Here is a 16,821-nt window from a genome sequence, read left to right as displayed (position 1 = left end):
CAGAACATTTATGACTTTATTATTTTTTATATCTCTAAGATTTAACTGTAGGCTATATGTAATATTTAACATGATAATAATAAATAGACTAAAATCGGACCAGTGTTTACATCTTGCGAAGAGGTCTATAGGGCTATGGCAACATTTTTGCAATACGATGTTTAATTCTGTTGTTTGAACTCTCTGTTTCGACATTTTTTGTTTTATTTTTAATTTCGTTAAAAATTAAGACATTCGTGCAGTTTTGCTTTAAATTAACGTTAATTATCTTTAAGTTAAAATGTAGTCATATTTTTCAGTGACGCATTTTATTCGATATGTCAATGTTAAAACATGTTGTATGTACAACAGCAGAAGAGAGTATTTTCTCGATATGTCGCGTTGATCAGGGATATTTACATACAGATCACTAGAGGGCGAGAAGAGTCCAAACACCCGTGATATACATAACGCAATGATGCTGCTCTCTCTCTGACCCGCTGTGCCTGTGATTCCCGCCGCTGGAGGGCGTCCACGCGTCATTTAAAAAGCCCGCCAGCAGCGGCGGTCGAGGCACACACGCAGCGGCTCGTGCTCGGGACATCAAAGCTCGACTGATTACAAAGTAACAACCGCGTCGCGTCATCAAACATCAGAGAGTCGCCGCACGCGGGGATTTCCAGGGAGTCCGCGAGCTCGCTGAAGTGCGCGCAAAGAAAGAAAAGAGGAATCGGACAGGCGCGTGGTCATCACGAGGCAGTTTCAGTGGGCTGTAGTGTTGCATTCGCTTGTTGCCATGCAAATATACGTCCTGTTCACTGTATAGAGAGACAGATCACCCGGATTACTGCTGCACGACGTTGTTTGACATTCTGTGCGTTTACAGCGACATGGGGTGAGTGTCAATAACCTGTCACGTGTCATAACCTTCAAATGTGATCCCGAACATGACTGAGCAACTTTATGGAGCCTTTCAAGACGCCTTTAGACAAAGTTCCTGCAGCTGTCGTAGATTCAAGACTCAGACTTTTGTAAAGTGTTTATGTGACGAAAAGTAAATACTTATTCGTGTTTCTAAGCAATACTGTCTTCGTGGAAAATGAGGATGTAAGAATTGTTTACGTGTGTGCTTGGAATGAAATGTCAGGCATTTACAGAACACTTGCACTGTCAAGTACAGTCGAAACTTGGTTTTAATGTAGATAGAAGATATACACGTTCCATTTTGCAATTAATCTGTAAAATAGTTTAAAATGTTTGATTTAACAATAACGTGGATGTGGTTTGTGAAGTACAATGATCTTTTGCATAGCCACTAAATAGACGTGTCACATTTTATAATGTATGGACAAGTCTTTCTGGTCGATAGACAGTTACTACATTTATGAATATTTTTCTAATTTAACCCTGATATTCTTTTATAAAATCCCCACCAGTATAATTGAATCCACCAACGTTCTCCCCGACCTTTTAAACTTGTCATCCATAGCTTGTGAAATATGATCTATTTGTCTGAACTGATTTTCTGTTTTTCTCCCCTGTCCTGTACTAGAGAAAGAGCTCCGTCTGTCCAGTGAGAATGTTTCCATTGCACAGAGAGAGGTGAGTTACTCTGTTATCTTTGTCTACAATTAGACGCTTTTGGTTTGAGAGATGTGATGTAGGTTTAGCATCTTCATCAGAGCTCGAGAGTTTTTCCATATCCATGCATGGAGATATTGTTCGAGGTCAATGCTTGATTTTTATTAGTGACGGGTTGATGTGTTAACTAGGTTGATTCATTGGCACATTTCTGTGACTGATTTAATCCCGTCAGCGTGGTTGTTGTTTCTTTTTGTGACAGCCAGAAAAAAGTATATTGTTTAAAGTATTGTAATTTTGTAATTTGGAGTTTTGTCTCATCTCTGTTATACTGCCATGTTGGTCGGAACTGCACCCAAGTTTTTCACCTACTGTTGCACTTGTGTATATGGTTGAGTGACAATAAAGAAATTTGATTTGATTTGTTTCAGAATAATAGATATTTTCTGACTTTTTGGAGTTTATATAAATATGTTTTACAAAACAGTGTTGTTTTTACACACATGTAATATATCTCAGTTAATATAACAGCATTGGCCATTACAGTATATACTGCATGTATAAAAAAACAATATATTACATTTACTATTAAATGAAACAATTACATTATAAAATCTCAAGGTAATTTTTAAACATAGCATTTGTCTAATAGAATGTTAAAAATACACATCTGACTTTCAAGATAGAAAGGACACTTGTTTTACAGAACGAATAATTTACTGTGTTGTCATTGGGATGTATTTATGGACATGATGTACTACGATATGTTGCATAGATGGGATTTTGTCTCATACTCTGACATTGATAATCTACTTAAAATGATGCCGCTGTATCTCACGCCGACTGCTGCTGTAAAAAAGGTCATGGGATTTTGTTTATCAAACGGCTTGTATTTTTTTGGTCCAGTTGCCATGACTACTGCTCAATGTGTGTTCTGTAGCGTCTCAAGTGTCTGTGTGGATGAGGTGTTTCTTTACTGCTGTGTGTGTGTGTGTGTGTGTTCATGTTTGTATATCCCGGTGGGGACCTAAACCTGAATACACACCAACACATGGGGACTCGTGTCACCGTGGGGACCAAAATTGAGGTCCCCAGGGGCAAAAAAGCTAATAAATTGTACAGAACAATATTTTTTACAAATCTAAAAATGCAAAAAGTGTTCTATGATCTTTAGGTTTAGGGATAGGGTTAGGGATAGGGGATAGAATATACAGTTTCGCGTGGAAATATTAAAGTGATAAGTTCTAACGGTTGCCTTGAAAAAAACTCATGCCAGGGAGTCATTCTGAAAATTTTAAACTTACGTGTGAACGGGTTTCAATACAAAAAAAGCATACTCGTGCTATTGTTGTTTACTTACAATATTTGTTCATTTGAATTATTTTGGTAAAAACACATTCGGACTGTCAACCAATCCGCATTCCGCAAACACTGACTCACGTGACCCCACCCTAGCACCCTCGGAGACGTTTGCCGCGCATAATTAACAAAATATAGTCCTTGACTGAAAGTTGCTAGCTAGCAATATGTTACAGAGATCCCTGCTTAATTTTTCATTAGGACACAAGGCCTAATGTTACAAGCTGTTCCGTGGAGCGCTTATTTTCATCAGTAAATCGAATCAAAACCAGCAACATAGCAACTATGCTCACTGAAGACTCTTCTTTTCCTTTCGGCTGTTCCCTTTAGGGGTCGCCACAGCGAATCATCTGCCTCCATCTAGCCCTATCCCCTGCATCCTCTTCTCTCAGACCGACTACCTTCATGTCCTCCTTCACTACATCCATAAACCTCCTCTTTGGTCTTCCTCTTGGCCTCCTGCCTGGCAGCTCTAACCTCAGCATCCTTTTACCGATATATTCACTCTCCCTCCTCTGAACATGTCCAAACCATCTCAACCTGGCCTCTCTAACTTTGTCTCCAAAACATCTCACATGTGCTGTCCCTCTGATGTACTCATTCCTGATCCTATCCATCCTCGTCACTCCCAAAGAGAACCTCAACATCTTCAGCTCTGCTACCTCTAACTCTTCCTCCTGTCTTTTCCTCAGTGCAACTGTCTCCAAACCATACAACATCGCTGGTCTCACTACTGCCCTGTACACCTTTCCTTTCATTCTTGCTGGTACTCTTTTATCACACAACAGACCTGACACTTTTCTCCACCCATTCCAACCTGCCTGCACACGCTTCTTCACCTCTTTTCCACACTCCCCATTACTCTGGACTGTTGACCCTAAGTACTTAAAATCCTGCACCTTCTTTACCTCTTCTCCCTGTAACCTCACTGTTTCACTTGGATCCCTCTCATTCACACACATGTATTCTGTCTTGCTGCGACTAACCTTCATTCCTCTTCTCTCCAGAGCAAACCTCCACCTCTCTAGACTTTCCTCCACCTGCTCCCTGCTCTCACTACAGATCACAATATCATCCGCAAACATCATAGTCCATGGAGATTCCTGTCTGACCTCATCTGTCAGCCTGTCCATCACCACCGCAAACAAGAAGGGGCTCAGAGCCGATCCTTGATGCAGTCCCACCTTCACCGTGAACTCCTCTGTCACACCTACCGCACACCTTACCACTGTCCTACTGCTCTCATACATATCCTGCACCACTCTAACATACTTCTCTGCCACTCCAGACCTCCTCATACAATACCACAGCTCCTCTCTTGGCACCCTGTCATACGCTTTCTCTAAATCTACAAAGACACAATGCAGCTCTTTCTGACCCTCTCTGTACTTCTCCATCAACCTTCTCAAAGCAAATATCGCATCTGTAGTGCTCTTTCTTGGCATGAAACCATACTGCTGCTCACAAATGCTCACTTCTCCCCTTAGCCTTGCTTCCACTACTCTTTCCCACAACTTCATTGTATGGCTCATCAGCTTAATACCTCTGTAGTTTCCACAACTCTGCACATCTCCCTTGTTCTTAAAAATCGGCACCAAAACATTTCTCCTCCATTCCTCAGGCATCCTCTCACTCTCTAAGACCTCGTTGAACAACCTAGTTAAAAACTCTACTGCCATCTCTCCTAGACACTTCCATACCTCCACTGGTATGTCATCCGGACCAACCGCCTTTCCTCTCTTCATCCTCTTCAAAGCTCTCCTAACTTCACCCTTGCTAATCCTTTCTACTTCCTGCTCAACAATATTGCCTCTACTACTCTTCTCTCCCTGCCATTTTCCTCATTCATCAGTTCCTCAAAGTACTCCTTCCATCTTTCCCTCACCCTCCTGTCACCTGTTAACACATTTCCATCTCTATCTTTAATCACTCTAACCTGCTGCACATCCTTTCCATCTCTATCCCTCTGCCTCGCCAACCGATACAAATCCCTCTCACCTTCCTTACTATCTAACCTTGCATACATATCCTCATAAGCTTTCTGTTTGGCCTTTGCAACCTCTATCTTAACCTCACGCTGCATCTCCCTATATTCCTGTCTACTTTCCTCCGTCCTCTCACTGTCCCACTTCTTCCTAGCTAACCTCTTCCTCTGGATACTCTCCTGAACTTCCTCATTCCACCACCAAGTCTCCTTGTCTTCTTTTCTCCTTCCAGATGATACACCTAGCACCTTCCTACCTGTCTCCCTGATCACTTTGGCTGTAGTAGTCCAGTCATCTGGAAGCACCTCCTGACCACCTAAAGCCTGTCTCAACTCTTCCCTGAAAACAACACGGCACTCTTCCTTTTCCAACTTCCACCACTTTGTCTTCTGCTCTGCCTTTGCTCTCTTCATCTTCCTCACCACCAGAGTCATCTTACACACCACCATCCTATGCTGTCTAGCTACACTCTCTCCTACCACTACTTTGCAATCGCTAATCTCCATCAGATTACAGCGTCTACATAAAATATAGTCCACCTGTGTGCTCCTGCCACCACTCTTATATGTCACCCTGTGTTCCTGCCTCTTCTGAAAGTACGTGTTCACCACAGCCATCTCCATACTTTTAGCAAAGTCTACCAACCTCTGTCCTTCTGGGTTCCTTTCCTGAAGACCAAACCTGCCCATCACTTCCTCATCCCCACTATTCCCTTCACCAACATGTCCATTAAAGTCTGCCCTATCACCACTCTCTCACCTCTGGGAACACTCTGCATCACTTCCTCAAACTCGCTCCAGAATCTGTCTTTCTCCTCTTGCTCACAACCTACTTGTGGAGCATAAGCACTGACAACATTCAACATCACACCTTCAATTTCCAGCTTCAGACTCATCAACCTATCTGACACTCTCTTTACCTCCAGAACATTCTTCACAACTCCTCCTTCAGGATCACTCCTACTCCATTTCTCTTCCTGTCCGCACCATGATAAAACAGTTTAAACCCCGCTCCAATGCTTCTAGCCTTGCTCCCTTTCCACCTGGTCTCCTGGACACACAGAATGTCGACTTTCCTCCTCTGCATCATATCTACCAGCTCTCTGCCTTTACCTGTCAACGTACCAACATTCAAAGTCCCTACTTTCAGTCTGAAACTCCTGCCTTTCCTCTTCTCTCTCTGCCTACGGACACGCCTTCCTCCTCTAACACACCTTCCTCCTCTACTTTGACCAACAGTAGCCCAATTTCCACCAGTGCCCTGTAGGTCAACGGCACCGATGGCGGTCGTTGTTAACCCGGGCCCGACCGATCCGGTATGGAAGTCATGTTAGTGATTCGCATATTTGATTTGGCAAAAGTTTTATGTCGGATGCCCTTCCTGACACAACCCTCTCTATTTATCCGGGCTTGGGACCGGCACAAAAAGTACACTGGCTTGTGACCTCCTGTGGCTAGATAAAAAGGACGAATCCAACCGTTTGGTTCAAATGGCTTAGTTATATTTGACCCATCAATGAGTTAAAACACACCTAGCATAGGTTAGTATACAACTCAGTGGTTGCGTTCATCCCTAAAAGGAATAACCCATCATTTTTTACTTTTTAGAGTGTATGTGTAGTCTACACGGTGTAGTAGTGGCCAAAAGTGATTTCCGAAGGGCATGTATCTTACTTTACCTTCTAAGGTATTTATTGGACGAAATTATTTGACAACAAAGCAGCATATCAGGGTATAGGGGTTTTATTCTATCTAATATACAAAAATCCACAGTAAATAAAGCAATAATTGAATAGGGTTTTATCATCAATTTTTAACATTTTGTAAATAGTGTTTGACTACAACAGTTTTGCTCATGTGTGTGTTGTGTGTTGTTTTTGCCAAACTGCCTTCAATTTCTTTAAAGATGAACTTTGGTTTACACTCCAAACACAAGACGAATACGAAATGTTTAATGCATCTTTTGTAATTTATTTGAATAAATAGGAAAGCTTCTCAATTTTCCAAATTTGGATATCACTTTTGGCCACTATTGCCACTGCATACTACATTACAAATAAAGGCACATTTCAGAGATATGAGTCAGGTCCTGGGTTTGCATCAGTCCTAAATAGCATTCAAAATAAGATTTAGTGAAAGTCAGATATGATGACCCATACACTGTAAAAAGCGAACAGTTGAATCAACTTAAAACAATTACTTCAATTGGTAACACCTAAAAAAATTACGTTTTTTCAACTTATTATTTTGCTTTTGACCAACTTAATATCGCAAGGTCAGTTAAACTCACATTATTACATTCATTCTATCCTAATATTTACATTACCCTAACATAATTTTACTGCATTCCAACTTAAATGTATTCAATGTTTATTTTATTACAAACATTAAATTCATACTTAATTATTGCTAAAAATATATTTTTTATTTGTGATTTTTCCTGAAAACAAATTTTATCAAGAGACTCAAGCTGCTTTTGACAATAGAATTTATTGAAAACATACACAATGACAGCATTCTCTGCATTGCAAAAATGTTTACAAAACAAACTGAACATTTCATTAACATTGACTGATCCATTCCATTTTTTATACTGCACCAAACCTTATATGCCCACAACTGAGCTTTTAAAATATTCATAAAAAATATATTACAAAAACATCATGACATACTCTTTATAACAGCACAGTAGTCACAGAGCTACATGGAATCAATCCATAGATATAATCATAATAAACATTAAATGAGAAGTGCTTCAATGTGACATATTTACTCTAATCTACTAAAAAAAGACTCTGAACTCTGTGTGACATTTTGTGTTGATCAAGTTGCAAGAAAACTTTCTGGAAGACCTCGAAAGTAAATCGAAGGGGTTTCGGATAAACCAAGTTGATTACGTACATCATACCCATGAGAAGTGCACAAGCTGATGTGACCGAAGTCACTTGATTCAAAATTTTCACACCCTCAATCACAATGCATATGTCGTCAGGCGGTTGAAGAAATTCTCCTCCCTCCTTCCCGAACAATGTACACTGCAATGGTGAGCTGCGCAAGGTCACTTTCACAATCATCTGCCTGGTCAACCTAAGGTAGTGTAAATAAAAAAACAATCATTGCCTTTTGCCGGCATAACACAAATAAACTTTGTTCTAAAAATAAAAAATATGCCACTTGCGTACTCTTTGATTAGGTCTTTCGGATTTTCTCCCAGGAAAAAAATAAGAGCCTTTAGCGCACAGTCCCTCCTGATGTGAATGTTTCCAGTCTGTGGTAAAGCAATTGAAATTATTTATTTTATTTTTAAACATTTTTGCATATAGCAAAGGACAAGAAAAAAAAGACAAGTAAAAATTTGTATCAATAACTGCACAGATAATTAAGCAATGTATCTTAATCAGTCACTAGTTACATTTATAATTTTGTCTAAAAATGTTTAAATTACTAACTGGTTACCAACACGCCATGAAACACAAATTTGGTCATCAGATTACGTTGCTGATACGTAACAGTCACATATTTTGGCTAGCTGGGTAAGCTTGATATAGTAATGTGAAACACACTCACCTCATCCAAACCTTGAATAGGCCCTTTTCACAATGACATCACTTAACTTCCGCCTTTTCGCAAAGCAGTGTATCATAACATCCGTCTTGCAACAAAGAAGAAGAACTTCCGTTTTGCCGTCGCGCTGGAATTTAACAACAGTGAAATAAAACTGACAGAACACGTATTCAAGTACTTATCCTAGCACCTTTGCTAACACAAAAAGAAAACAAAACGCTTACCTTCATAATCAAACAGGTACTGTTCAACGAAGAATTTGTATCCTTTATCTAGCTTTGATCTTGTCGTAAAAGCGAAAATTTGTCTGCAAGACGTTGTACATCATCTAGGCGTATTTGTGGCAGATGTGCAAGGGACTTGGTCAACTCCATTCTGAGACGCTAGCGGAAGTAACTTCTTCTTGAGTTTTACTGGTGGATGGCAAACCAGCTTGTAGGTGCATTACCGCCACCTTATGAACTGGAGTGCTAGCGGAAGTAAAGATACACTGCTTCGTGGCAGAACGTTAGATGTGTGACGTCATGTGAAAAGGGCGTATTAGTGCAGCAGTCTTCTCTCAAGGGTTGCTCCTCCCCTTGAACAGATCACTCCTATTAGATTACCCATGTATGCATGGAGCTGAGCAAGAAACATGTCTTCCAAAGCTCCGCATTGGTCTGAAATTAAAAAGGAAATATGAACCAACAACAACAGCCAAAAAAAACTGTATTATACAAACCAAAATAATGTATTTGTCAAGTAACACCAGAAACTAACTTTAACCTGTTTTTAATACCTCAGAATGTCTGAAAAGCGCAGGCCACCTCGCCTTGAAGTCCTTAACACTGGGCTCCTGGTTCACTACCCCTTGCCACCTGTATGCAAATGTGAGAGCCATTTTTTCCTTGATAAACCTTTCATTTTGCCTTTTGTCAACCTCTGTTAAAAGTCTTTCTTTTTCAAGACTTTCTTGAGTCTCTCCGACAGGCAGGGAAGGGTAAAAGATGCTTCTGCACGTTTTGGCCTCTTCACTTTTTTTGTAGGGAAAATTCATATTATCTATTATCAACTATTAGTTTTTTTTTGTTGTAGAAGTTACTTACCATATACAGCAAAATGTCCTCAGTAATCAATAAAGAATCAATAGCTCCAGGTCCTAAGGGGGAAAAGAAGTTGCAGTATTTTTAAGTGGTCGAAATATGTTTGCTATAGGTCAAATATACTTTTTTTAAATCAGGACCTCTTCTAAACAATTACGATTATTTTCTAAGGATGAAGCAAAACACCTCAATCTGTTTATCAATCCTGTTCCTCGAGACTCCCGCTCTGCATATTTTGTAAGTTTCTCTTACCCGCCTTCAGGGTTTTGCTCAATTTAAATCAGGTGTCTTAAACAAGAGAGATAATGCAAAACATGCAGAGCGGGAGGTCGCGAGGACCAGGATTGAGAAAAGCAAAAGAAGCTAGCGTTAAGCACATGTTTTTACTTAGGCCTTTAGACGTTCATCGCTTTTGCCGATCAAATGGATGCATAAATGACAGCATTGGTGTAAGAAACAAGAACCCATAACGTGAAAAAGCGAGAATCCTTTCAGGCTCGACCGTTGCCCTCTCCTCAGGCGCATCCCGCCCACGCCATTTCAAATATCTCACGCTGCACTTATAATAGGATAATAACGATAAATGAGACATCTACTTTAATTTAAACGCATGCTCTCAAGGTCCAAAAATATATTTTTACTTAACAAATGAGTAAATGCAACATATTTAGAGTCCTAACGTAATTTAACCTGGCGCTAACCTGCATAGTGCAAACGTGAGGTCGAGCAAATTTATTTGCAAAAATATTCAAGTATTCACGATTTCGTCGACATTTATGCTGACAAACAACTGAAACACACGCTCAAACATTACATTATCAACTATATCATGAATTTAAACAAACTTTCAACTTACTTTTTCATCTGCGTGCGGGAAGAACAGAAAATGGCTGCCGAAGAGAAATCTCAAGTCCACAGCTCATGCGTCATGACGTCAGAAAATACGTCTGACGCATGATCCTTAAAGTGAAATTTTAAGTTGGCTCAAAGTGATAAATTTTAGTAGTAGTGTGTCTCTGCGTGTCAAAGTTGAAAGAATGTACAATTTTGAGTTACAATTCGGAACGCAGAAAGGCAAATTGGTTAGACTCAAATAGTTATAATAATCCAACTTAGACCCATATTCACTTTTTACAGTGTACCCAAAATGTGACCTCTGCTTTTAACCCATCCAGAGAGTAGTGAACACACGCACAGCAAGTCGTGAACACACGTACACCCGGAGCAGTGGGCAGCTATCACTGCAGCGCCCAGGGAGCAAGTAGGGGTAAGGTGCCTTGCTCAAGGGCACCTCAGTCGTTACCTGCTGGCCCTGGGAATCGAACCAGGCAACCTTCTGGTCACGAGTCCGACTCTCTAACCATTAGGCCATGACTGCCCCTTTAGTGTGTCCTGAAGAGTAGTACACTGAAAGTACCTAAATGGTGTACTATCTCCACCGAAAATTGAGTGCATATTCATGCACACTCTCAGTTTAGTGACACTGCACTGATTTAACAGATATTACAGAAGTGCTGTAAAACTTCCTGGTATACAGCTGCGTTGACCTTGGACCTCAGAAAACACAGTGGACCAACACCAGCAGATGACATGGCACCCCAAACCATCACTGACTGTGGAAACTTTACACTGGACCTCAAGCAACGTGGATTCTGTGCCTCTCCTCTCTTCCTCCAGACTCTGGGACCCTGATTTCCAAAGGAAATGCAAAATTAACTTTCATCAGAGAACATAACTTTGGACCACTCAGCAGCAGTCCAGTCCTTTTTGTCTTTAGCCCAGGCGAGATGCTTCTGATGCTTCCTGCTGCTGACCAACTTTATGGAGATGCAGATTTCATTTTCCAACAGGACTTGGCACCTGCACACAGTGTCAAAGCTACCAGTACCTGGTTTAAGGACCATGGTATCCCTGTTCTTAATTGGCCAGCAAACTCGCCTGACCTTAACCCCATAGAAAATCTATGGGGTATTGTGAAAAGGAAGATGCGATATGCCAGACCCGACAACGCAGAAGAGCTGAAGGCCACTATCAGAGCAACCTGGCCTCTCATAACACCTGAGCAGTGCCACAGACTGAACAACTCCATGCCAAGCCGCATTGCTGCAGTAATTCAGGCAAAAGGAGCCCCAACTAAGTATTGAGTGCTGTACATGCTCATACTTTTCATGTTCATACTTTTCAGTTGGCCAAATTTCTAAAAATCCTTTCTTTGTATTGGTCTTAAGTAATATTCTAATTTTCTGAGATACTGAATTTGGGATTTTCATTAGTTATCAGTTATAATCATCAAATTAAAAGAAATAAACATTTGAAATATATCAGTCTGTGTGTAATGAATGAATATAATATACAAGTTTCACTTTTTGAATGGAATTAGTGAAATAAATCAACTTTTTGATGATATTCTAATTATCTGACCAGCACCTGTATATAGCAAAAATTGTAAAAATATAATGAATGAAGGGAAACTGCCGCCACTTCCATCTTGTTTTAGTTTATCCCTGTATTTGCATAATATGCTGCACGCTCATATACTTTCCATTACAAAAAAAAGAGTACACACTTGCATAGTATAAGTGAATTAGGATGCTTCGTATGTCTCTTTGTAACTTAGGCTGTTTTAGATGATTTAAAAATGGTCCCTCACTAATGTGAAACATTTCAGCATCTTGATGCTGAAGTCTTGCTTGATGTCTGTAATATTCCTAAGCAGCTGTGATGTTTAAGACATTATCTCATATACAGTATATTATCTCAAACCTTGACATGTAACTAATTTAATTGTGTATCTCTCAGGCTACGTTCACACTGTCAATTTTTAGGAGTGACAACCGTAGTTACTTAGAGGTGTGAGTCTCGTAATGTCCTGTTCACATTGACGTGTGGAGCCAGCAGAGGTACCCCATGGAATTCTGGGTATTCAGGGCAGGCTATAAGAAGCGCTGTGCTCTTGTATCGTTGTGGCGTCTTCGGGGCTCTGGAGGGAAAGTGATCTTGACACTATGTTTGAAAGCTCTGTGTAGTGTTGAGAGATCAGAAAGCATCAGTCATGAATCTGATCTCAACGAAGACTGTCAACATGTTTTGTTTGTATAGGTAGACATGTAAAGGTATAATATATTATCAAGCATAAAGCAGATTTTTAAAGACGTGTTGGTCTGTGGGAGCTTGTGGTTAAAAATGGCAAGCGGGCTTTAGCAACAGAACGCCGAATGAAAGAAGTTCAATCTTTCTCCAGGTCTCACGGCTGCTCTTAGCGTGCGTTACGTAAGAAATCTACATTTCGTTCAGATCTCTGACAATAAACCTTTTCAAACATGACTCACATTGCCTTTATTATAGCAAATAATATACTGAGAATGGATGGTTTTACCCAGGAGTAATACTTCATTTCATTCTTTAGGTTTGGTCAGACTTATAATGAAAAATAATTTATATTTCATGCATGTATAGTAGTAATGTACAATGGAACGAACGGTTGATTTTTTTACATTAAAGATGAGGCACTGTACATTATGTCATGCTGAATATTCTCTAGTGAGTTTTCTGGGTTCATTTCCAGAAAGAACATTATGGGATGTTGTCAGGTATAAGTACAGATAGTCTTTCAACTCTGATACCCATCCTTCCGCTTCTTCTGTTAGTAATGGCGTTCCATTATGGATATTTAATTCGATATCTCTGAAATCCAAACGTTTCAGTATCTCCTCTGGATTTCATTTCATGATCCCATAATTATCCCAAAGCCTCTGCTGATGTCTGCTGTCTTGGTTTGGTGTGGTTTGATTTAAATCATTATTTGTGTGTTGCCGGTCTAAAAGATTCATCAGAGACATTCAGAAGTTCCTCAGTGCATCACGCTGGACAAAATCAAGATGACTAAAAATGAAGCTGTCAGGGGTGAAATGAGCTTTCATATGCCGTTTCACCGTATCACATTAACTGCCACATTAACTCACGCAAGTGTCCGTCAGAAATTCAGCTTTTACAGTACTGCAATAAATCTTTCTAACATCTTTTTAATGATGTAACATGCTTGTAATTTAATAAGTAATCATTTTAGTGCAAAGTTCAGTGATTTATAATATTTTTTTGTATAATTGTATAAGAAATTATTTATACACATTTTTTATTAATAATAATTATGATACAGTTGTTAACACATTTTAATTATTGAATTTTGGGTTTTCATTGTCTGTAAGCCATAATCATGAAAATTTCAAGAAATAAATGCTTGAAATATTTCACTCTGTGTAATGAATCTATATAATATATGGTTTTCACTTTCTGAAATGAGTGACAAAAAATATTGACCTTTTTCATGATATTCAAATTTCTTGAGATGTACCTGTATATCAGAAATGTCTTCAGACATGTGCGTGTCACGTGACTTCGTCTCGCGTGTGTGTGTGTGTGTGTGTTCATGTTTGTATATCCCGGTGGGGACCTAAACCTGAATACACACCAACACATGGGGACTCGTGTCACCGTGGGGACCAAAATTGAGGTCCCCAGGGGCAAAAAAGCTAATAAATTGTACAGAACAATATTTTTTACAAATCTAAAAATGCAAAAAGTTTTCAATGATCTTTAGGTTTAGGGATAGGGTTAGGGGTAGGGGATAGAATATACAGTTTGTACAGTATAAAAACATTACGCCTATGGACTGTCCCCACGGGGATAGTCAACCAAAGCCTGTGTGTGTGTGTGTGTGTGTGTGTGTGTCGCAGGGAGCAGCCCATCTTCAGCACACGAGCTCATGTGTTCCAAATCGATCCTTCCACCAAACGCAACTGGATTCCCGCCAGCAAGCATGCGGTCACCGTCTCCTTCTTTTATGATGCGAACAGACATGCCTACCGCATCATCAGTGTGGGCGGGACCAAGGTGAGCATCTTCTCTCAATCTCTCTCATTCATTTGATTCTGTTGTTAAAGATGATGGATATCTGAGGGTTATAAACTTTGTCATGAGGTTTATGATGAGTTTTAAAAGGAGAACGACCATTTTTTTTTCTCTTTCAGTCACAAGTTCTTATAAGAACCATTTGTTTCTTTTTTATAATCTAAAGAATCTTTTTCAATTACAAGACACCTGTTGTGAAACAGAAAGGTTCTTCGGATGTTAAAGGTTCTTTATAAAGCCGTTCTAACAAAAATGATTCTTTTATGACAACATGAAGCACCTTTATTTTTAAGAGTGTGTAGTAATCCATTCAACATAGTCATAATCCTTTTTCCAGTTGTTTGAAATAAAGTAAATAAAATCACTTCCAATTCATTCATAACACTGGAAATGGAAGTCAAACGCATTGCATTGTGGGACACGGTATTAGATCATCCATCCTGGGTGCAGTAAATGGGTTTTTTTTTTACACAATGCACATACATATAGTAGTTTTGGTCAAATGTCATTTGAATCGTGGCCCAGAGATCTACACAAACTCTCACTTTCACTGGTTTTAATGCACCGGGGCGTCACGCCAGGAAATCCATCCCACCTCTGCAAAAAGAAAGTCTGACGGTGATGTGATAAAAGCACCTTACAGCGTCTTACAACCCTTTTAGCTTGTGATTATTATTGACTGGATGAGATTAGACGTGCAATGAAATACTGCACACGAGAGCACGAAGCTTTACAGCTTCACACCTGATATCTGTGAGAGGTTTAATAATCAGACAAACTCAAGAAACATGACTTGCATCCTCCTCCGGCGGGATAATCGATGCCTGTTGATGGAGCCAATCAGAGCTGGTCAGTCAGCCAGAAGATGTGAATGAAGTGTCGATCGCTACGGACGACAGACAGCAGGTCACACGCGACCTTGAGTAAAGCAGAACGGGGTAACATGAGCCGGCAGGTGGGATAACTGCTCGCTCGTCCTGTATGAAGATGAAAATGAAAACAGGCCTGATATTCATATTAACAACTTTTGTTTGCATAAACGTTGTTCTTTTGTGTATTTATTCTTATTCATAGGAGTGAATAGAACATTCAGAATTCATTTAGTTTGATATCTGGCTGCACAGATTACAAACTGAATGTTTAGATGTGAACAAAATGAGTTTTGTGTTTATTTTCACTGCATCAGGGATATTAGATTAATATGACATTATCAGTTATTTTTTAGATTTTGTATAAAATATTTTTTTAAATCCAATGAACACGCTTTGGTCCCTGTAAAGAAAAAATATTTATTTTTTAGGCAAGGGAAGTTTATTTAAATAGGCACATTTCATACACAATGGTAATTCAAGTGCTTTACATAAAAATAATAAAAAATAATCACAACAATAAAAACAAGAAATTTAAAAATGATTTAAAATTTGATTTAAAGTGAATTAAAACGGTTAAGAATAAAATGATTATACATGAAATGCAGTGCAGTCAGTTCGGACATACAGTATCTTGCAGAAGTGAGTACACCCCTCACATTTTTGTAAATATTTTATTATATCTTTTCATGTGACAACACTGAAGAAATGACACTTTGCTACAATGTAAAGTAGTGAGTGTACAGCTTGTATAACAGTGTAAATTTGCCGTCCCCTCAAAATAACTCAACACACACCCATTAATGTCTAAACCGCTGGCAACAAAAGTGAGTACACCCCTAAGTGAAAATGTCCAAATTGGGCCCAATTATCCATTTTCCCTCCACGGTGTCATTTGATTCATTAGTGTTACAAGGTCTCAGGTGTGAATGGGGAGCAGGTGTGTTAAATTTGGTATTATCGCTCTCACTTTCTCATACTGGTCACTGGAAGTTAAACATGGCACCTCATGTCAAAGAACTCTCTGGGGATCTGAAAAAAAAAAGAATTGTTGCTCTACATAAAGATGGCCTAGGCAAGGGGTGGGCAAACTTTTTACCTCGAGGGCCACATCATGTTTTTGAATCCTTGTTAAGGGCCGCATATTAATCGCACATTAAATTAAATCTTTTTGTAGAGTATGTACATGCAATTCCTTCTACCCTGTGTTTTATACATATTTTTATATAGAAAAAATGGCAAAACAATTGCGAACTGTCATTTAAGACACATTATTATAATAATTTACAGTATACATCATTTTTTATTCTTGACATTTTCAAATATTCCTCTAATTCAGGGGCGTGCAATTAATCCCAAGGGGCCACATGAGAAATGGCACTGTAGTGGAGGGCTGAACCAAAAGGGTCAACTTAAAACTCATAAAAACATGTTTTTTATTATTGTAACAAGACTTCAACGGGACAGGAAGGAAGAGGCTGGAATCAGGGTCGAG

The 16,821-nt window shown here is 39.4% G+C and overlaps 1 protein-coding gene across 1 annotated transcript in view; it reads left to right on the top strand.

Annotated features, from left to right (window-relative positions):
- The first annotated feature begins 531 nt into the window (after window positions 1-531).
- Window positions 532-16,821, top strand: part of LOC130553758 (homer protein homolog 3) — a 58,642-nt gene continuing 42,352 nt past the window's right edge. Inside the window, exons 1-3 of the mRNA XM_057332889.1 lie at window positions 532-874; window positions 1,532-1,581; window positions 14,283-14,439. Of these exons, the coding sequence (XP_057188872.1) occupies window positions 1,559-1,581; window positions 14,283-14,439 (180 nt within the window). The 5' untranslated portion in view covers window positions 532-874; window positions 1,532-1,558. The remainder of the gene's footprint in view (window positions 875-1,531; window positions 1,582-14,282; window positions 14,440-16,821) is intronic.

This window comes from Triplophysa rosa, linkage group LG5 (assembly GCF_024868665.1).
Source record: "Triplophysa rosa linkage group LG5, Trosa_1v2, whole genome shotgun sequence".
NCBI lineage: Eukaryota > Metazoa > Chordata > Actinopteri > Cypriniformes > Nemacheilidae > Triplophysa > Triplophysa rosa.
Note: the sequence above shows the minus strand (reverse complement) of the source record. Positions and strands in the feature narration are given on the sequence as shown.